Source organism: Alosa sapidissima, chromosome 12 (assembly GCF_018492685.1).
Source record: "Alosa sapidissima isolate fAloSap1 chromosome 12, fAloSap1.pri, whole genome shotgun sequence".
NCBI lineage: Eukaryota > Metazoa > Chordata > Actinopteri > Clupeiformes > Clupeidae > Alosa > Alosa sapidissima.
The window spans coordinates 7,156,450-7,179,659 of NC_055968.1; the positions used below are offsets into that span (position 1 = coordinate 7,156,450).

Sequence of the window (23,210 nt, forward strand, 5' to 3'; positions counted from 1 at the left end):
GATTGCAGCTATATAAAGCTATTTTTAAAAACAGAACAATAATACATTTCTGAATGTATTGGTCCAGAGGGCCATTATCAACAATACAAAAAAACTCTTTGAAGCCAAAAGTAAGCTCTTCTCTTCCACGTTTATTTAAAAATACAATCACATTATGGTCTGTTTGTAGAGCATATCCCACAGATATAGTACAAACAGTCTTGTTCTTGTTTGCTACCACACTACCCATATATTCACACAAGTTAACATCTTTTACATTTTAACATACAGAAGACTTGACAGCAGATTAAGGATTATATAATGTACAACAAAGATTATTATTGAGATCATATTCACTTTGTAGTAGCTGGTGATGAGGCCTTATGTAATGAAGGCATACAAAAAAAACTGTGTATTCAGGCTTTTGCCACAGTCTTTATTTAGACAATGATACAGCAGTTGGTCCTTTGAGCAAAAAATAGCCTAAAGGCAGAGCTTTTAAATTATTGCAATGGTGAAATAAAACAGCAGGGACTGCTCCGTCTGAGAATACGTGTCTTGGAGGACTGTGTTGCCTACAGAATAGATGGCTAAAGAGATATCGAAGACTAGCAAGTCACAAAAGTATTCCCTGGATGAAACCCTCTGCATAGTACATGTGTAAAACAAAACGCACGTACCAGTTTACACTGGTAAAAAAAAAACTGAGTGGTCATCCATGGCATCAACATTTGACAAGGATCTGTACATGAGTCGCCTAGCCCATGCTGATTAACCCCATGCATTAAGAGTGGTCACAGGTATTGCTGAAACTTTTGGAATGTATAAAATAATCTGCAAACATTAACATGGACCCCCATACATACAGTAATATGCACGTATACACAGACCTGCTGAGGTTCTGAGAAAGCACACCAGGCATGTAAAGGGTTAAGGGGAACTTTGGAGAGTTTGCTGAGGTTACGTAAGACCCGAAGAAGCAGGGTGCGGGGGTGGAAAGTGGGGGGATGGAGAGGTGAGGTGGGGGGTGGTGGATGGGTGGTGGGTTGCGGGAGAGGGGAGGATGAGGAGAGGAATTTCAATCGAGCTGGCCGGAGGGGGGGGCGTGAGGCCATGAGCTAAAATGGAACTGGAGCTCTCTATCTCTCACTCGCAATCCTCTCCTGTGGGAAAAAGAGGATCGGGCAGGCATAATAGATAGCACTCACAGTTTTAATAATCACTGAAGGGGTATTAAGAGTTGGTGGCCTTTATACATAGCATAACCATTTATCCTCTCTCTCACACACACAAGCAGGGAAGCAGGATTTGGAAAAGAGAAAGATAAGTGAGCCGAATTCAATCCATCTAAGCACAGTGGTGAGCAGGGTGCGAAGATATATGATGGGATTTGGGAAAACCCATCACATGGTGAAATTTCACCAACTTAAGATTCTGATACCATCCTAGCAACATCCATGATTTTGTGAGGATGGTATCCAAGATATTGCTAGGGGACGGTATCAAGGATATTGCTAGGATGGTATCAGAATCTTACGCTGGTGAAATTTCACCAGAGAGGGTTGAAACAGAGCAGAAATCAAGGAGTTTGCCCAGATCCCATCACATATTTTCGCTACATCGTCCACCCTGCCCTTTCTGGACCAGCTGCAGACACACCTGTTCTACACAGTAGGAGAGGGCGAGAAGCCAACTGCACCTGAATTTAACCCATCTCTGAGTTTCCCCTTCTCATGAATCCTTTAGTTTTGCAGTGATAAAACTTACAATGACATCACCTTAATGACACTCTGGGTATTAGCGAGATGAAATTTCACGAGGATGAATGCACTGCAGTGCTCCATCTAAAGCGTCTGAAGATGCCACGAAGAAGACAAAAAAAGAACAGGGGATAAAATAGCAAGGTCAGATGAACTGACAAGTAAAAAAGTGAAATCTGAACAACACAGGGCTTCATGCTTCATGAAGGCGATTTACATTCACTTGTAGAGAATAGTGTAAAGTAGCTCTCCACATAAACAATCATTAAAGTGCAATGTCAATGGTGGATCTGATCAGTGAAGATTATTTGCATGTAAAATATGTGTTGGGGAAACAATGTTATAAATGAATTTTTAAGATTTATTTTTGTTTAGATCTAGGTATTTCAGATCATGGCCATAAAGCAATCTAACACAGGGCGTTTAACATGCTCTAAGTGATGTTATGCGGTTTCTAAGCTAAAACATTTTTTGTCACATACTGCAAACATCACCTCACCATCCGCTAGCTGTCTGTGCCCTGAATACACTGTAAAAAAACATGGTCTCTGTGGACAGCTCAGGCCCCAAAAATGGCAACAAAAACAACTTGGTCCAACCTGGACCATAAAAACATAACAAACTGTTCCAGCAAATCACAGATGAGATGCTAGTTTAGGAAAGTTTCAATTGCACGGGAGGGAGGGGGAGGGAGTAGCAAGATAGCTCTCTGTTTCGTTTTGTTTTAACGTCAACAGCGGTGACGTTACCCAACATCACTTAGAGCACCTTTAAATGAAGCCCATGAAATCAAATGATTAGATCCTAAAAAGCTGGATGCCGTGATCTACCATGAGGACAGCCAGGCACTGGGACAGTGTGGACAGAGACTGTTCATCTAGTCAGTCACCTCAGTTAACGTGGCCTAGTGACCGTTTCCGTTGCAAGAGATGTTGGCGTCACACCCTGGCGTCAGTCTAGCAAAATATTAAATCATCAAACTCACTACTGCAGTCGAACATTAACCTGTTAGCTGTATCTGAAAAGATCTCTGGAAAGATCTCCTCAGTATAAGATATACCACTGGTCATTAAATGATTACAAAGAGACACAGTTGACCCTCAGTACCCTCAGGCGCACTATCTTGGACATCACCACTTGCGTAAGTTGGCTTCCAAAATTTGGAAATCATGCCCTGAGAGAAAGTTTTACTGCACACCACCCATCACTTTAACCATTAAAGACTTCACAGCTGTGTTATAGAACCAGGACTCTTGTAAACACTGCCATGCCTACTGATACTATATGGATGGTCCTACTGTAAATGAAGGCTGGTAAGAGAGAGGAATAAAGGCTGCACTTTGCATACAAGTGTTTATTGCACTGACGTGTTACAGCATAGTGCCTTCTTCAGTGTGCAAGTGAATGAATGAATTCAAATTAAAAATGTTTCTCTTTAGCAGGCAGTTCTCACGGTCTCACTTCTTTCTATCAGAATACCACACGGTAACTTAGTGATTTAATTGTGAAGTATGCAATTGCATGCTCACAGAGAAAATGCTTACACATCCAAACACACAGGATGTTTAAAGTAAAAGGGAGAATTACTTTGTGTATTTATTGACGTGTCCTTGTGGGCTACTTTATGTGGGCAAAACAAAGCGTCAATTGAAAACCAGAGTTTGTGAACATAAGTATACCATTTGAAAGAATGATGAAAGGTTGTCAGTTGCAAGGCATTTCAATACTGCAGGCCATGATGCCAATTCACTTAGGTTTGTGGGTCTGGAAACCATCAGTCTGTCTATATGCACACATAATGGCATGAATGAGGGCCTGTCTTTGTCTTGTTTCTTGTAAAGGAGGAAAAAGCTGTTTAAATGAGCCTGTGTATGATATAATTCTGTCTATAACGTGTTGAACTAATAAGTGATGGACTGCTTTAATTTAATTATTGTATTGAATGTTACTGTATCGTCATTGGTTGATTATGGGGGTGTATGTAAGGGTGTAACCTAGCATTCATTCACTTGAGCACACTGAAAAAGGCACTACATTGAAACGAGTCTTTGCAATAAACAGTTTTGTATGCAAAGTGCAGCCTTTTTTTCGTCTTTCTTATCAATAGCCACGTTTACATGGACTGTTTTTTTGTCATTCCGAAACTATTCCGATTCCGAAAGATTCGTGCCGTCTCGTTCTATTCCGATTGGTGCTCTCAAGTGTTTTAGAATCTTTGATTGGAATAGCCGTTGTTGCCTACTTGTCTTTGAGAAGATACAGCAGTCAATCCGAATGACCGTTTACATGGGTGTTTATTCGGAATAGGAGCGGACTACACCACCTTTTTCATTCCGATTAAAATTATGATCGGATCAGGAATTTTGAGGTGTTTATATGACAATTTATTTTCCAATTGAGCCGTTATTGCATTTCTAGTTGGAAAAGAGGCGTCCATGTAAACATGGCTAGTTATAACTTTGGCCCAGCACTCTAAAAGACGGAAAAAAAACTGAATGAAGCCTGCTCCTCCCACACAATTTCCTAGATAAAGGCCTCCTAACAGTTATGGGACAAAAGCAGACATTTGAAAAAACAAACACAATCCCCATATTCCATCATAATACCTATTCATTTCTTTCAGGAAAAAAATCAGCATAAAAACAACATAACAAACATAAACAACACATATACTGTACCTATTTGCAATTTTGCATGATGGATTCAGCATGACGAGACAGAACGTCGACATACATCAGTGAGAAGAAAAATAAATAAATTTACTCTATTCAAGAATGTACGATAAAACAAACACCTCCATCAAGTTCTGCTCTAGAGCATGAACACAATGAGGTAAAGATTTACACTTCACACTGAAAGCTAGCAGTGCAATGATATACCCTGTGGTACCCCAGGCTCCACTTCAAGCCTGAAACACCAAAAACAGACTTCCTCCCACACACACACACAATCCCCTATGCACCAGTACTGGGGGCAGAACACTCCCTGCGGGTAGCTGGAACTATCCTGTAAAATTCCTCTCCCCACTCTTGTTCAAGTACACTCAGAGATAGTCTATTCTGAGACTCAGCCAGGTGTGTTATGGGGCTGTAAAGTGTTTTGTAATCAAAGACTATACTTGGTGGTTTGATGATGGTGATGACTGAATGATCTCTTTTCTTTGCAGGCAATGAGGCATGGGGACACATGGACAGCCTTGGAAGATAATCGTGGCAGGAATAGAAGGTAAAGTTCTAAAATCTCTCTCCATGCGTAACCAAAACTCTACAGTCTGTAGCACCCCCCACCCCAACACACACCTCCACCACCATGCATCCCCTTTGTGGTCCTCCACTCCTCTTACGAGAACTATCCCATCACTCTACGCGAACTGTCCCATCAGGCCGGGCAGTGCAGCAGGAGACATCCACAGCGCCTCCACCAGGTTGTACTGGAAGTAGCCCATGCCGAAGCCAAAGGCCACGTCGGTGACGTTGTGGCGCCCCAGAAGAACCCGGGAGAAGCCCACCAGCACGGCCCAGAGCAGGGTGAGCACGCGCAGCGGCGCCGCCAGGACCAGGTGGGCCAGCACGAAGCGGGCGCACATGGCGGCCCGCGTAGCATGGCCCGACGGGAAGGAGTAGCGGTCCACAGAGAAGGTGGCAAACATGTCCATCCGGTTGTGGGCTGGGCGTCGGCGGCGCACCACTGCTTTCACTATGCCCACCAGGATCAGGTCCAACACCAGAGCTGAGGGGGAGAGAGACACACACACACACATCTCAGGGCTTAAAATTCATTTTTCAAAATGGGGGGGAATTCCCCCCTTAGGTTATTTATGTAGGGGGGATTTACACAATTGGTACCAAGTCAAGAATTGCGATTTCGATACTTCTTCGATACTTTTTTTAAAAAGTGTTTGATTTTGGTGCCCCCACCACCCTGACGTCATCAGTAATATATACTGTTGTGGGATCATTCACAACAGTGGACATCCTAGATTCTGCTTGACTCTCTCCACACACACACAAACACACACTGAAAATGATGGCTTATGTGATATGTTTCTATTTCATATATTTTTAAATTCATATAGAGTGTATTTAGTTAATAATGTATTTTTTAATGTATAACATTTTACTAGTAATTACTAGTAGCTAAACATATTTAGTAATATGAATGCTTCATTTTGACGTTTAACCTATAACACTTAGGCATATCTTTAATGTGGTGTGTAGGTCTAATTGAGTGCACAGTGAATAGGTGTAATTGAGTGCCTGTCACTTTAAGAAAATACCTGAGAGTAATTAGCCTCCCTTCTCCCTTCAGCCTGACGGTTTTAGGCTAGTGAATAAAAGTCGCTAGTGAATAAAAGTTGTGCATAGTGAATAAGGAAATGCGGATGCAAATCATTATGTTTTCTATGTTATTAGATACAATAAATGTTCAAAAAACTAACAAGTCGAAGACAATCTTTCTGGGATCAAGTGTTGACGTGACTGAGCTAGCAGGATAGTTACCAAGGAGCTCTTTCCAGATGTAAAAGTTTGCCATGGTTGCGCAGCCTATTTGCGTAAGCGCAAAGTGGTTCTCTCTCTCTCTCTCTCTCCGTGTGTGTGTGTCTGCGTCGGCATGAGGCTATGTTCAATTCAACTCGGTAGTTGATCCGTCCGGTCAATAGCACCGCATTCACGCCACTTCATGATTATATTAACGTCATCAGACAGGCTGTAAAAGTGTATGCGGGAATTTCTCGCATTATGATGGCTAGAGTTGCGGGACTTGAACAAATTATGCGCAATACCCGCAATCCCGCAGTGAAATTTAAGCCCTGCATCTTTGAAAAGCTATACTAAAGCTAAGGCCCCATCCACACAAGAATGACAAAAACAGTAACGGCATTTTAGGTGCCTCTGGAGCCCAAAAAAGGGTTCCAGAGTGGGATTGTTTGAAAACGCCAGCCTGTCCTTGCTGTGTGAACAGGCAATAAATGTCAGTATTGGCACTGTGAGTTCTAGCATGCATCTGTGCTTGCCTGCTTCAGTGACACATGCACACATACATCTGAGATCTTTACACACCCTAGGAAATGTAACCGTTCTCAGATCCTTTTGGCACAATAAGGACTCCAGATAAGGACTAATGGCCAGAGAGCTGCCAGGAACAAGCTAGGAAAAACTGCTAATAAAAAAACTGGGTTGCTCCTGTTACCATTGAACAGACAAAATCATATTTAATTAAATATCAATATCAGTTGTGACTCCAGCTGATAAATGGAAATTAAATTATCAGTTGACTGCAATTTCTAGCCGGCAGCTGCCAATGTCACATCAAAATGTTCCATTATCTTTATTTCTCCATCCTACCAATCTCTATCCCCTCCTCCTTTGGCAAACATTAGTGAGGGAGTCCGTGCAACACACACGCACGCACACCAATGATCGTTGTCACACACACACTGCCTTGGTCCAGTGCCAAGTACTTAGCCCGTGTGGCAGTAAAGAGCTGCAGTTCTTTCATTGAGAGGTGACACTTCTCACCCCCCCCCTCTCCGTCTCCTCTCTATCCCTCTCTAATGTGGCATCTGTCAGAAGTGCTGTACAGCACAGCACAGCACAGGACAGGACAGGACAGCACAGCAGAGCACAGGACAGAGCACAGCACAGCACAGAACAGTGTGGCAGTAGGCTGCCTGCACATATGAAAGAGTGAGGGAGCAAGAGAGAAAGTAAGGGAGAGCGAGAGAAACAGAGTGAGGGAGAGCGAGAGAAACAGAGAGTGAGGGAGAGTGAAAGACAAAGTGAGTGAGTGAGAGAGGGACATCAAAAGAAAAGACGAATGGGAAAAGAGGAAGTGGCTGAGAGAGGATTAAAATAGAGAAAAGGAGAATGGAGAAAATTACACTACTGGGACCATCTGTTTTGTTTTTTTAAACAGTATAGTGATATTTCAGTACATGGCCAGAGCATTTGGCATTCAGAGACAGTCTGCCCCAGGGATGGGTATTTCTGGGTTCGCTGACAGCGCCAGGTTCTCTCCAACATGTTTTATTCTCATACCTTCACTGTCCAGTTTAGAAATCAATCCAGAAAGAAACTAGTTTTTTTTTTACTCTGATGAAGACACTGTCTGCGTCGAAACGTTAGTCACCAGCACCATTAAAGCTCGGTTCAATTATTCATGTGTTTCTTTCCTTCTGTGGATTCAGTCTTTTGAAGTGGCCCAGGGCTTGCTGTTGAGATATCTAAGAGCTTAAAATGTTGTTTGTAGCGTTTACAACCGAGGGTTCAAATTCCGCAAATCCAAACGTCAAACGAAAACAACAAACAGGGTACTAAGGTCAGCCTACCTAATTCACAGAGAAGGCTCATTGGTCTAGGGGGTTTAACAATAACTAGCTAGATTGAGCCCTCAGTGCAATTTGCCCTGCGTGTGTAAGTGATAACTTGGCTGTGGGTCTGCAGTACATCAGTAGTGTGGGTGATGGTGTGTGTAGACTTCCCAGGCGAGTGTGAATACTGGGCCAGCCCAGCCAGCTACCTTGATGTCGTTCGGTTCGGGAGTTCAGGTTTTGGTAAAATGGCCGGGTGACAGACGAAAACGCTGTACAAACAAAAAGAAGACAAAAGTAACAATAGTCCGAGAGGGTGTCGGAGACCAGCCAGCGCATGCAGCCAACACTGGCGAGTCATGTTTTCTTGGAAGAACACCTCAGACGAGGCTGGCGATTTTAGCACTTCCATACAGGAATGCTGGGAGACTGCAAATGTAGGCCAACACATTACAGTAGGTTACTTCTGGAGGCTGACCAATTGTGTTGTCAGAGCTGGCACTTGTCCCAACAAACAAGTCAAGGAGGGGCACTGTCAAAGCATTTCAAAAACTGTCGAGCTTTGCGATTTAGTGAACCTATCAAAGTCAGATGTGTATTACTCAGAAAGACTGCAAGTGGCATGCTGTCCTTTACCAGCAAAGGCTATTTCAAAAATGCATGTATATTGCAGAATTAGGCTAATGTTGGCTTTAATAATGGGGAATGCTACACAGTTGTAGGCCTATTAGAGATGCAACCATTCAGACACATCAAGGGAAAAAAAACATTCATTACTTAAAAAGCGAGAAAAGGCATTAAGATGATGGATTAAGTCTGTAGTCAGGTAGGTTGACGAAATCAAGGTTCAAGAGACAGGATCGAAGAGGGCGTGCAATGGAATACAGGCAGGGTGGTATATGGTGGGCAGGATATTGACATAGGCCTAGAGCGGAAAATAGGTTAAGTAGGCTACACAGTGAGTTAGACATTTACCCATGAGTAGGTTGAGCATGACTTCTTGACCGGCTGCGCTATCGCTTTTGTAGAGGCAGTAAGCAGCACCAGCAAGCCACGGTATCCCGTGTCCAGAAATCTCGATCAGTTTCATCAGCGGCCGTATACTTCCCCAGGAGGAATCCTCACAAGCACACACTCCCAGACGCTTCGACAGCCACAAGTCCATGGCTAACAATGAACTCAATGCGATGCCGACGATAGATGGGTTCAGTCGCATACAGTCTTCTTCCGGGAGCTGTCCGCCGGTAGACGAATTGGACGAACCCGAACCTCGACGACGATTCGGGCTCTCAGATGCACGTAGTCTAGCCGATGTCGGGTCGGATCCTTGTCGCTGCAACAAATGTTGTGGACGTCGGTTAAGGGACATAAACTCATAACGCCCGTTGCCACCGGGAGAATTACCACTGCGTCCACTATTATTTTTTGCTTTTGGAGAAGGCATTTTGATTTACTTTTTTGGATACGATGCAATCCTGTTGCAGTACAGTGGTTGTAGATAAAATACGTCGTCTAGGTGCCAATCTCCCTTCTCAGCTCATCACTTCATAGATGACAGCAGGTGACAGCAGCTTTAGCATCCGAGCTGGCTCCCGCCATCTTTGTTTTGCCGCACGCAAGGGTAACTGGGAAATAAACTTACTCAGACACGTGACAAAAATGAAGCAAACTGGTGGCAACAAGTAAATCGCCGAAGAGGAAATTAATGTGATACAAAATGTGAAACTAACACGCTGCTGATACAAAGAAATCGCGAAACGTCAGGCCAGATTTCTGTAACACAGTAGCCTTCTAGAAGTAGCCTATGATTTTAGGCTAGCTAAGAATTAGCCTTTGTAATGGTCAGTCCACATAGAAACACCAGTGGTCGCACTTGGCCTATGTAGCATATGTATATGTATAAATATTTGATTGAAACCCTAATTAATAACTTTAATACTGTAGGCTAATAGTGCACTCAAAATTTATATAACCCGTTGACTTTTTACATAATGATGATGATGATGATGATGGCCATCTCTGTTCACCCCTCCCCGATTAGGCTACCGATCTTACAAAAAGGTAGCCTAAACTGCCTCTTGATCTTGGTGGGGACTGACCGTAACTGCAGACATGCCGGGAATATTGCTGGGAGATGTCTTTCCAAATTTCGAAGCTGATACAACAATCGGCAAAATAAAATTTCACGATTTCTTGGGAGACTCGTAAGTAGCCACATTGCCTACTTATTTTGGTCAGTTGCAGGTCTCTGAACAATGTTAAACAAATGTCAGCATACCGATAGATACGTTTTTACTGCGACTCGCATATCGATTGAGGAAGCAGACGTTGTTACAGAACCTTTAAGCCTAGACTAGCCTACTAACTACTATTCTTTTTAAGCCAAAGTAGTAGGGCCACATATATTTAAAGCGCGTCCCTATGTAGGCTAACGTTGATTAGCCTACAACTCAACTTGACCAACACGAAGCGTCTGTCTTCGTTGCAGAGCACATGATGGACTCCCGTAGGTTATACCTTCCACATATTGCAGTAACACTTGAAACAGCAGAATAATTAATATGTCGAATGAAGGTTTTCACTCGCCATTTGCTTGTTTTAGGCGACGTCATTTTGAGTAGGCAAACAGAGGCCCATAACAGCATAGTGTTATTTGTCAGCGTTATAATTTGTGTAAAGTCATTTCATTTTATCATAATTGGGCAGCAATAGTGTTAATGACCCTGGCACAGTGAGATGTTTGTCTGAATGCTGTAAAATCCTGCTGAGTCATGACTCATTCTTCCTTAGGAACACATTGAGTCAAATGGTATGTGAATACACCAGGGGCGCAGGAGATATTTTGAAAGTGAGGGGGACCAATTGTGGACACAAACCCATAGTGAGATCAGATTTCCAGGTATCGGATCGCCACCTCTGGCCCACTTTCGACCATCATATTTTAAACTTGCCAGAATATTAAGATAATACCATTGATTGTTTTCAAAATATTTTTTGATAAAAATGGTCAAAACTGTGAGATGAGCACAACGCCAGATCTGCCCTCAGACCAGCTTCTTGCTATATGCAATTCTACTTTTATTTATTTTTTTTAGATTTATTTTACACTACTTGGGCCAATGGTAGAATACTCTAAAAGCAACATGATGTTGATATTTTATGAAGCCATGAATGAATCATCATGCCTATGATCCAAACATAGACTACATGATCAAATAGCCTAGTTAGGCCTACAGTACCTAAATTGTCTGGTCCAGTCCAGAACACACAGAAAATTGCAACAGAAAGTTGCCTTTATAATCAACTACTATTTGTTCCAACAGCATTTAAACAAAGCATTTATAAAATTGAAAAAAAAAAATATTACATGAGAAGTACGATAAAATACTGTTACTGTAGTAACTGTACCACATTATCCCAAGCTTCAAAGAGCTCCCCATGTCTGTGACAGGCAGACGTGACACCGCTAAATTCTCAGCTTGTTTATACCCCATACTGAACGCGTAAGAAAAAGGCCCATCACTCTGGGGTGTGGTAGCCTACTCTCTGGGATTTATGCACCAAGGTAACTGAAGTATCCAATTTGTGTCTTGAAGTTATGTTTGAAATAAATGTCTTAGAACAAAAACTTTGGGTAGGCCTAATAGACTTGTATTTTATAGTTAGGCTAGTGAAAACGAGTTGATCAGTAGGCTAGTTGAGTTTGTTATCAATAAACATAACAGCTAATGTCATGTTGAGCAGGAGATGGGCTACCATAAATCCTCAAATTATGCCCGGGATTGATTCTATTTATAGCCGGACAAATAAAGGCAGGTTCCCATATTTGCCTATACCATAACAACAATTGCCATCAGTCCACCAGCACTAGAAGACATTGCTTCGATTTAAGTCACAATAACACCTCTTCTTAATATTTTATTATATTGTTGGTTGGATTAATAAAGTCGTTTTCCTACCATGAGTCTACAACACACGTTCTCAAGCTCATTGTCTTGCCGCCCCTTTCGAGCTAATTGCCAGAGGCTGAAGCCTACTACATTTAAACACAACTGTTGCGTGACTCAAGGCATTCCAGCCTACGAATTTAATAAAAAGTAGCCTACTAAATCATGCATAATTAAACAATAACTCAATTTAGGCTACTTGGCTACGCAAAAAGGTTTCTATTACAGCACAACCCCTATTCAATGAATGGCTGCCTTGTCTCGCAATAAACAGCGGTGGAAATCTCGACACTTTTTCAACTGCATGAAACATAACATAGAACCATCAAATATCTCCCAGAGTTCAGTGCCCATCAGTCCCAACATTTAGCAATATAATCAAACAGTCCAAAAGTAAATTAGATCTCAAACCAAACTGAAAATGTTATGATTATGATATACCAGTATGCCGCTCCAAACGAAACGCATCTCTAATGATGGTTGTTGGTAGACAAACTGGCTTCAGATATCCAACAGAGTGAATATGAGATTGTGCAGTCTTACAGTACTGTAGGTTAGTGATGTGATGCTGTGGCTGTGGTTAGTGATGTGATGCTGTTAATGGGGATTTTTTCATAGTTAGCGCAAACCCTATAGGTTATTATTTATTTAGCGTACCTATAAGGCTTTTTTTCCTTATCAAAAGTGAGGGGGACGATGGCCGTCTCTTCAGCACTGCGGGGGACATATCCCCCACGTCCCCCGTGCCTCCTGCGCCCCTGGAATACACATTATTCACATAAGTTCATGCTCGTCACAGAATAATGCACTTTAATAATTGGCTGATTGGTTTCAGTGCAATATGCATTGTGATGTGGTGATGAGGTTGAAGAGGTTTGCAAGGTTATGGGCAGCTTGTCCTGTGGTCTCACTAAGGGAGTGGTCCTTCAGGCATCCAGGGTGCACTTTCCTTCCCTCTCCCACATACAAACTTCCCATAGCAAAACTGCATGACTCCAGGTCATATGGTTATCATTTCCCTAATCATATGGCACTGCAACAGTGCATGTGATAATCATGATGTTGTGCATTTGGACTGTTTTGGTATTGTTCAAATTGTATAATTTTCTTCTGATTCTGGTTCCTATTGATTCCTCATTTCGATTTAAAAATACACTGATCTGACTGAGGCCAAAGGCCATAAAATGTAAAAAAAAAACCCCTGATATCTCAGACTTCCCTTTTCCTGCTAAAGGAAATGGAGGAATCATGCTAATTGCGTATGGATATATAGGATAACATTTACCACTGTAAGTATGAAGCACATCTGGCTAAAAGTTTGTTCTTGTGGTGATTTGCACGTACAACCTTGGGAAAACTGGAGCAACGGAAGCACGATCTGGCCTGGTGCAGCAGCTGTTATGTAATAGTTCCCAAAACGCTTAGATTTCAGCAGTTGGATTATTTATTACTGTTCTGACCATGCCAGATTGCGGACACCTGCTCTGCAGACCTCCAGAGATTTTTAAGGAATTCCTACGCCGGTCTCCACAGATTTTTCTCCCCCTTGAGTGTCTCTCTCTGAATCATCTATTCTTCCTCTCCTCTCTTCTCTTCTCTCTTCAGATGGGGCATTCTCTTCTCCCATCCTCGTGACTTCACACCAGTATGCACCACAGAACTGGCCTGCGCAGCCAAAGTCAGTGACCAGTTTGCGAAGCGCAATGTGAAGATGATCGCTCTGTCCATTGACAGTGTGGCGGACCATCTCAGCTGGAGCAAGGTTTGTGTCTCTTTTTTTGTCCTTCCACAAAGCCCAACATAAACGTTCACTACTACATTGCCTCAGGTATAACCCTCAGTCAACCAAAAGCCACAAAATCCAGAACCCCTGGCATTGTGTTGATGCTAATAATGGAAACTAGTACAGCCCTCCAGATTTTCTCATGGTTTACCTCTTTTCAAGACAAATATGTATTATTGTTTCAATATGTATTTATTTGTTGGGGGTGTAAAGTGCACAAGTGGCAGCAGCTTCCATACCATATTTGGGTCAGAGTGTCCACACGGACCAGGGTTTGAATCCGGGTTTCCCCAATACATCTCCCACACATTTCCTGTCACTCATTTCTGTCCAACTGACTATGTGCAAAAAGGTCCCAAAATATACTTTATTTAAAAAAGAAATCTTTTGTCAAGAAAAATATTTGTCAGTTCATTTTTTTGTGAAACTTCGGAAATGTCAACTACTGAATCGTCACTTCTAGATACATATTACTCTTTGCTACACTACACATTATTTCTAAATCTCCACATTGACACGGAATGTTTACTTAATGCCTGTCTCCTGTCAAATTCAGCTCCTTTGTACCACCTGTACACTTTATCTCTGTATGACCTACCAATAGTTAAGACGTCTAAACTACTTACACAGATGGCTGTGTTTCATTGTTCAGAGTACAGGGGGTGAGGAGGCCAATAAAGGGGCAGGTGCATGTAGAAACACACACCCAGGCTCAAAGCTGATTGGGTCTTTTCTCGGGTTGCCAGGTTACTACAGCACCACCCCTTTGTGCTCTCCAAGCCTTACAATGATCAGAAAGGGACAATAAAGTTTCAGAGGCTGACCTGATTCTGAATGTTACACTGGGTCCTCTCTGATTGGACCAGAGAGCAGCGCCCCCCGCCTAAAGCTACTGTTCTCACAAATGGTGCTCTTGGCAGATTTTTTGAACTGTGTGCAGAGGAAAGGCATGTAGATGTGTCCGAGATGAAACCGCTTTGTTGGAGTTTGTTAGTTCCCCATATCCTCTTCTACGTTTCTCTTTGGCTCCATGTTTTCACAACCTTTCTCTCCTCAAATGAACTCTATTAGCACACTGCTACAGATCTTTCCCAGTGAAAATCCCACAGTACAATACGGGATTTGTCAGATGGCCAGGCGCTGATAAGGCATTCCATGGATCTTTACCAAATGCAGATGTTGATGGTTGTTTAGAACAAATTTACTGTTCCCTACTACAGTAAATAAACGGTCTCACTTTCAACTGTGTGATGTTAATAATTATGATATAAATAATATGAATACTTCGGCTGGGTGAACTCCGCCTGATCTGACGGTGGTTTATTTTCCGCCCTGCAGCTCAGACCAATGAATACAAATCAAATGGGTTACAGTTTTGTACTGGATATGTGTGTGTGTGTGACTATATATATATATATATATGTTACTGTACAAGTTCAGGGGTGGAATACACAACTAAAAATGCAGTCGGTATTTACACAATTTTCAAGGCCACTTCTCTTTCTCTATTCCTCCACTCCCCCCATTCTCTCCATTCCATAGGATGTGATGGCCCTCCACCCTGAGCAGGCAAGCAGCCCCATGCCTTTCCCCATCATTGCGGACCACAACAGAGAGCTCTCTGTGAAGCTGGGGATGCTCGACCCTGATGAGCTGGATAAGGACGGCTTGCCCCTGACTGCTCGCTGTGTGAGTGTCATACTTTTAGTTTTCTGAAGGCCTTGTTTATGTTATTTTTTTACTTTGAAAAATTACATCCAGTTAATTGCCATTTTGGATATGTATGGCACAGTAAACAAATTGGATATGTTACATGAAGAAAAAACTGAATCAAATTCTTTAGAAAAATATTTGTATATATATTTTTCTAAGGAAGAGTGCCTTGGATTCACTTTTTTCCTTCAACTATTGGAATCCCAACACCAAAGAGCAGCTTCAAATACTTGATCTTTTGAACTTCCTTCTTTGTGGGTATTTTATGTGTTTGTGTGACTATTTTAGGTCTTTGTGATCGGCCCGGACAAGAGAATGAAGCTCTCCATTCTGTACCCTGCCACAACGGGGCGCAATTTTGATGAACTGCTGAGGGTTATCGACTCCCTGCAGTTGACGGCCCAGAAGAAAGTGGCCACACCAGTCGACTGGAAGGTAAAAATGTACAACTTTATCATAAAAGATAGATGGATATATAGATACTTTATTCAAATTTTAGGCATCCAGTAGTTTAAACAACCAGAACACAACAAACACACATATCTCACATACATAAAAATCACTCACAGAAATGTAAAAATTTAAAGAGTTAAACATTTTTTGAAGTGATTACAAAGGTCTGGTATGGACTCACCATGTGATGCATTGACCATGATAATGTGCTATGGTAGAGTGTGTGCAGTGGTGGTAGTGCAAAAGTGAATTGATTCACTTTTTGAAGAGCAATGAATAATAAGCTTGAGCAATGAATAATTAGCTTATTATTAAATATTAACAATGACTATGATGACAAGAATGTAAACGTAATAGAATTGCTTGACAAGAAAATATAATATACTTTAAGAACAATATGGAGTTTGGTTTCAAAACACTATCCTCCATTTTAATGAATTTTCTGAAATATTTTTTTACATTTTGTTTTTCAAGTAATGTTCAGTAGAACTGTAATTGGGTATTGTTTGATTTTTACTCAATCAAAACACAATTGCAATTGTATTGATATTACCGCAAATACACAATCAAATGACTTTTTAATGTTTTTTTTTTAAAATGGAGATATAGCTTTTTTGAACCAAACTCTTCATATATAATAAGTTATAAGATGTATATGTTATGACCACAGTCCAGATTGTATAGGAGGGCTAAAATTGAACGGGATTAAGGTTTCATCTTTAATCTTGAATAATTTAAATCTTAAATCTGCAATATTGAGGTACGTTCTAGACATATAAACACCTTCTTTGCTGTATGCATGTTCTTTGCAATAATGACGTTCATTTGGAATATTCACAACAATTAAGCACAGCATTATGGCAAATGACAACAAACAGTGTGACGGCCCATGGTTAAGTTATTTAGAAGCGGAGCTTCAGAAAAGATGCCGGGAATGAAGAAGAAGGTAGGCTACATTTTGGGCCGAAGAAACACATGTAAGACAGCATAGTAGCAACATAAGTGGCAGTATAGCTTAGGTAGTGATAAGTTTACTATGGAAACATTCAGTGAAGAAACTTTTAGAACTTTGATAAAGTCGTTATTAATCAGAATATGCTGCGTGACATGTAAACGGGAATATGAACGGAATATTCTATTAACAACTAAACTAAACACGTTATTCGCAATATTGTCTTATTCCGAATAAGGTCAATACGGAATATGAATGTCCATGTAAACATACTCATTGTAACAATGTTTATACCCCCAGTCTTCAATAAAGTAATATCATGGAACAATAGGTTTGGAATGCTCTCATTAAACAAATGTTTGTGCTACTGTATGTATGTGGCAACTGGCCACCACATCTGTATGACCTGTGACCCAGGTTCGAGTCCGACCTGTGGCCCTTTCCCGATCTCTCTCTCTCTACCACTTACTTCCTGTCAAACTTTACTATCCAAATAAAGGGAAAGAGACCAAAAAATATACTTAAAAAACAGTAGGCTGTGATTTGTCATCATATCAGTGTCAACAGTATAATCTGAAATGGACACTGATCCCCTTGTGACCTTGTGATTCTTCTGTCTTCCAGCCTGGTGAGAAGGTCATGGTCATCCCTTCCCTTTCTGATGAGGAGGCAAAGAAGCTCTTCCCCAACGGCTTCACCACTAAAGAAGTGCCTTCTGGAAAAAAATACCTGCGTTACACACAGCCATGAAGCAACTTGTCCAGACAGATTGTGCTTAGATGATCTGTTCAGTATTGGCAATACATTTTCACCTGTGATAGCAAAGTAACATGTTTTACTCTTCATACTTCTCCTCTAACCAAACAGCAGCACTTATAGTTAATTACACACAGCCTTTAACAACTGGAAGAAAGTATATTGACTGTATACACTGTTTTTGTGGGAACAATTAAACATAGTGTCAGAATATCTATAGTGCCTTACGTCAGTGTACATGAAATAAATCTTTTCATAGATACCCGTTTGAATTATCTGCTGCTTTCTGTGACCTTTGGGGAATGTAATTGTGTGTTTGTTGCAAACAATGACTGTTAAATATATTCCTGTCATTGGTTGCACGTGTGGTGTATATCAACCTCTGGATATTCGTATTTTCTCTCTTGAATTTTAATGGTTTGAAGGTCAAAATACTTTATTTATGTATTTTAAAAATGTTACAAAACACTCTATGAGCGTTGATGTCATTAAATGATGAATGGAGCCTTTAATTGGTGCTGACTTATCCCAAGCAGATACTGATTTCAGCCCAGAATCAGTCGGATCCAACAACTTTTGAATCTGGTCTGTTTGTTGTGTAGTTTGAGCAGGCTCACGACACATGATTAGAAGATGTAATAATCAATGCTCCAGTTCCAGTCCAGTCTGCTTGGATATCTGACATGTTAGGTGTTTTTGTCAGCTGTCTTATGCCACGTTCCAGTTGTCTCGTAAAGCAACTTGGAGCTCGAAGTGACAACATATCTGTGTAAAAACCTCAACCTTGCTGAGAAATCAGAATAGAATTTCAGGGGGTGTTCCTTTTGCAACTTCCTGTTCCACCTATTAAAATCTATATTTGTCAGTCCAGGGGCTAAATCTGATCAAATCCACTTTCTGTTTCAAATTTAATGCTTTTACCATATATCAATCAATTTATTATTTTAAAAAGTGGAAAGAAACAGGTTATTTTGATATTGATGTTGAATTGTACATTTATGGGGGGCGCTGTGGCCCAGCTGACTATAGTGCCCATACAACATTTTGGTCCATGGGGACCCGGGTTTGAGCCCGACCCAGGTCATTTCCCCATTCCACCCCATCTATCTCTCCAACTTGCTTCTTGTCACTTTCTCCACTCTTTATCAAATTACAGGCATAAAAACCTGTATACTGTATATATAGAAGAATAAGAATAAGAAATCATACAAGGTCATACTTTCACATGCAAATTAGGTTTCTGGCAAACAGTTGTGGTTAACTTTTGGTAATGTTGCAGCAAATTTGCAAATTAAGTTTGTCACTGGAAGTTTGCCATTATTGGCTAAGTGTAATGGCAAATCACTGGCGAACACATTTGCCACTAGTGGCAAACTTCTCATTGTTGCCAGAACTTTGCTGGAAGTTTGCCTCTAGCGGCCAACACTGGAAAAACTTCTGGTGATATTTTCTAGTGAACTCATTTGTCAAATCTGCCGCAAACATTTAGTTTTCGTAAGGGACTGTCCTGCATGTAGTAATAATAATAATAATAAAGTCATATCACCTCAGTCATCAGTCACATTACTGCGTCAAAGAGGTGAAGAGCTGTAAAGTTTGATTGCCATTTGAAGGAATGACCTATGTCTCTCAGAGGAACATTTGAGGGAGATTAACCTGCCACTGAAGGTACTCTTCAGCTCAACAAGTGTAGTATTTAGGGGATGAGAGGTGTTGTTCAAGATGCTAATCAGCTTGTGAAGCATCCTCTCTACCACTACATCCAATGAGTCCAGCTGAATTCCACCTCCTATGACAGAGCTGGCTTTCTTAATAAGTCTGTTCAGTGTGTTAGCATCCCTCACTTTCGGGCCACATCCCCAGCACACCACTGCAGTTGTTCAGCAGATCCCTTGAGCACCTCCACACTCAGTCCATCAGGGCCTGCTGCTTTGCCTGCTGAAGACGCTCCAGTTGCCTTTTCACCTGCTGTGATAGTGGCTAGGAGTAGTGGTAGTGAATGGGGGGAAGAAAGTTACAGATGAAGGGACCATAGAAAGGCTGGATATGCTGAGTGCTTACTGGGGAGGTCTGAAGAGATGAAGCGTGAGAGGGTGGATGAGTGGCTCCAGAGTCAAATCGGTTAGAAAACAAATTAAACTTGTTGGCTCTGGCCAAGCTGTCCTCACTCATATAGCTGCTGCTCTGATTGTAACCATTTCCTCATGCCATTCCACACCTCCCTTGTGTTGTTATTGTTTAGATTAATTTCAATCATTCTCCTATAGGCATCATACGGAAGTAAGCGCTCAGTGCACACTAGAAGTGTACTAGAAGTATGTGGTTTTAGACATATATTATATATATATATATAATAATGTAGATGTGAGTGGAGTGTGGGCACTACACACAAGTGTAGTATAATGAATAATTGGTAATAAGGCAACAATGATTTACACTAATCACAATCAGCTAATGTGAGAACAGGGGCCTATTGCACAAAAGCAGAATTAAGACATCCGGGATAAGTTACTGAGCTGCGCTCAATCAGAGCCATAGAAAAAGAGAGTTGCGACACTCTTTGAAGTCGCCGCCACGCGGTCACGTGGTTCACGTACGCTTTAACAGTTCCAAACAGCTCTTTGCGTGTAGTGTTATTTCAATGGGATAAACAGCAGCGAGTGCGTTATTGAACGTGAAACATTACAACAAACCAAAAACGAGTGTTATTACGTGTTAGCATGCTTACACACTCTTAGAATTGGAGGGGCCTAAAGGAACCTTTCAGGGTTCCTCACAATTGCCACTGTGGAGGAACCTTTTCTGTTCAGAGAGGTTCCTCAAGGAACCTTTTGAAAACATATTATATGACATATTATAACATATTATATATATATATATGTACATTTTATACACGCACACACATGTATTGTTATGTTTTACAAATGAGAGAGAGAGAGGAGAGAGAGAGAGAGAGAAAGAGAGAGCGAGCGAGCAAGAGAGAGAATGAGATGACTGTTTAGACAATGCAGTATGCTTAAGAAAACAAATAGTTAGCCATTTTAATGACAGTGGGAGAGGTTTTTCCTTCTGGTGTATTGGACATAAGGTACTTCTCAATGAAACTAATAGTGTTTTGGACCTTTTTGTGGCAGTGTTTCCCACAGAATTGGATTCAATTTGTGGCGGCAGGTGCCTTGGACAACGGGGGGTTGGGTTGTATTAAGATCGTCTTGGTAGTGTATAGGTCTAATTGAGTGCCTGTCACTTTAAGACGTTTGAGGGAACCCTTGCAATTGTAGCACAGTTGAAATGCTGCTGATGTGTGGATGCAATTCATAACGTTTTCTACATAGTTAAAATAAAGGTTCGTACTTATCAAGCACTTTTGAATTTTGGAAAACACTTTTCCATTTACATTGGGATTTTGCAAACATTCAGTGTCAGAGTCAATAAAATGAGCCCTTCAACGACACTGACAAGCAGCAGTAAGTAGGCTAAGCATGCTAAATTCGACATCCAAACAGTATTCTAACGTTAGCTTTGAGATACTGCTTGATTTCATAACTTAACTTAGTAGGCTACATTGAAGAGACTAAACTATGTTGTGATAAGACCTTTGCAGAGTTCACTTCAATGCAGCAGTTTTGAACAAATTTGTCACGATGCGGATTTAATAGCAATTTAGCCAGATGTCTTCTATGCAATGCTTCTATGTGGCAACAACAATCCTTCAACAATCGTGAATATTTTATTAAAAGCACATGCAGAGGAGTGGCAGCAGGCTACGAGAGAGAGCGGGGTGGGGCAAGAGAAGGCTGCGTGCGTAAAAAGCGCAGCTCAATGGCAATGCAAGGATTTGACCTTATATTTTATTTTAATTAAATTAAATTAAATTAAACATAGAATTTTGATCTGTGGCGGCCGATTTTTATTTCGTGGCGCCCCGCCACAGATTAGTCAATGTATGGGAAACACTGTGTGGTATTCTATGTAGAACACAAAATAAATTGACATCAAAGTTGCAAGCCCGAGGGTGATGTCATCAACTTTGTGGGTGAGGATATCTGTGTAGTCCAGATGCACACCAAACGTAGCCTCCAAGAAGGAGTTTCCGGTAATGATTAGTACCGGCGTTGGAACCTCTGGGTCCTAGGGCAGAGCAAAAAATGTTATAGGAAACTGCTGAGACGTATCAAGACAGCATTTTGACCTACTGACAATAAACCATACCTTGTTGATGAAATAAATGGCATTGGGGTCCTTCCTGAATAAATGTGGCAGGAGCAATGTGGCGAGAAAACCTCTGTGAGACTCCTCCGCAAATGCATCCTTGGCATCGTCATACATTTTAAAGAGATCCCGTCCTGTGGCTCGTCGTTGGCATTCTTCTATAATTTTTCTTGCTACAATTCCCATTCCTGACATAATGCTGCGATCAACGTCAACATCAAGCTGGTGGTTTGTTTCTGCAAGAAGCTTTTAATAACACACAAAAACACACAAATAAATATATGAAATACGTGCATAAATAAGAGATAACTAGATGTACCGCATAGCGGTACAAAATATGACCGCCGCTCAGTCCTGGACATCCGTTCCGCGAAAATAAATCACACTTCAATTTGTCTCCATATTTTACTCCATCCCCCACTCTTGAAACTTTTGTGTATGCTTGTTTGGCATGCCTGAGTGTGTGTGTGCGGCTGCACAGAAAGTAGCCTACTGGTGCTGAAAAGGTGAATAGATTGTAGAATAGCCAAAGAAGATGTAGCATTGTTATAAAACCTTTAAAATCTCTAAACAATCACAAGTAGGGCAGTTCATCACAGTTCATCCATTGCAACTGGATTGATGAAAGGTCACTTACACCTGTAGGCTACATTGTATTTGGGAAAAGCAAAAGGTATCAGCATAAAGTTATTTATTTATTTATTTTTTTAATGTATTTATAACAAAAACATCTCTGTCAGTTCCATGCCGTTTTCAACAGCTATCAAAAACAAAGGTCATTTTTGGATGGATGGATGTTTCTTCTTCTACATAAGATTTTAGTCATCTTTAGTTCATGTAATACTTTATTGTCAATGCACAAATTAAGTAACAGTAGTCTGAAACGTTATTGTTAATGCACAAATTAAGTAACAGTAGTCTGAAACGAAATGCTGTTTTACATCTAACCAGTGGTGCAAATAACTGACATGTCCAAATGGGCCTTGATGAAATGCGTCGCTAGACTGTTCATACACATTTTAACGGGCCAAAGTTGAAGAGCTATTGTCCGTTATTGTTCGTGCAAATACATTGTTTGGATACTTCACACACACATGCTTTTTAATTTCACAGAGTACAACTACCAAGCTGGAATCAAAGCACATTGATTCCCCTCTCACACCCCGCACGCACTTAAAACAAAATAAACACGCGTCTCAGTCTCACGCATGTATAGGCAAAACTGTATCAGACCGGTATAACGTTGGTAAATCTTCCATTGCACAGAATGATTTTGTAGCACGTGCAATAAATGACAGTCGAAAGATACAAACAGTGCTGCTATCAATTTGCTTGGTATAACCGC

General features: G+C 41.2%; 3 protein-coding genes across 5 annotated transcripts in view; 1 reads left to right on the forward strand and 2 right to left on the reverse strand.

Annotated features, from left to right (window-relative positions):
* Positions 1-2,344: 2,344 nt before the first annotated feature.
* Positions 2,345-9,901, reverse strand: plpp6 (phospholipid phosphatase 6). Of its 3 annotated transcripts, XM_042111867.1 has the most exons (4): positions 9,504-9,901; positions 9,025-9,382; positions 8,259-8,321; positions 2,345-5,468 (listed from the first exon to the last, which is right to left on the reverse strand). In XM_042111867.1, the coding sequence occupies exons 2-4, from the start codon at positions 9,263-9,265 to the stop codon at positions 5,101-5,103; spliced, it is 672 nt and encodes a 223-aa protein (XP_041967801.1). In that variant the 5' UTR covers positions 9,266-9,382; positions 9,504-9,901; the 3' UTR covers positions 2,345-5,100. The 3 variants fall into 3 exon arrangements, with proteins under 3 accessions (XP_041967801.1, XP_041967799.1, XP_041967800.1); XM_042111865.1 differs by having other exon boundaries at positions 9,025-9,901; XM_042111866.1 differs by lacking the exon at positions 8,259-8,321 and having other exon boundaries at positions 9,025-9,898.
* Positions 9,902-10,094: 193 nt separating this feature from the next.
* prdx6 (peroxiredoxin 6) lies at positions 10,095-17,915 on the forward strand. Its single transcript, XM_042111871.1, has 5 exons — positions 10,095-10,253; positions 13,602-13,758; positions 15,322-15,468; positions 15,781-15,927; positions 17,522-17,915. The coding sequence occupies exons 1-5, from the start codon at positions 10,162-10,164 to the stop codon at positions 17,645-17,647; spliced, it is 669 nt and encodes a 222-aa protein (XP_041967805.1). The 5' UTR covers positions 10,095-10,161; the 3' UTR covers positions 17,648-17,915.
* Positions 17,916-21,548: 3,633 nt separating this feature from the next.
* The window catches only part of LOC121724925 (sterile alpha motif domain-containing protein 3-like), a 64,496-nt gene continuing 62,834 nt past the window's right edge, over positions 21,549-23,210 (reverse strand). The window contains exons 8-9 of the mRNA XM_042111870.1: positions 21,866-22,111; positions 21,549-21,784 (exon numbers count right to left, since the gene is read on the reverse strand). Of these exons, the coding sequence (XP_041967804.1) occupies positions 21,593-21,784; positions 21,866-22,111 (438 nt within the window). The 3' untranslated portion in view covers positions 21,549-21,592. The remainder of the gene's footprint in view (positions 21,785-21,865; positions 22,112-23,210) is intronic.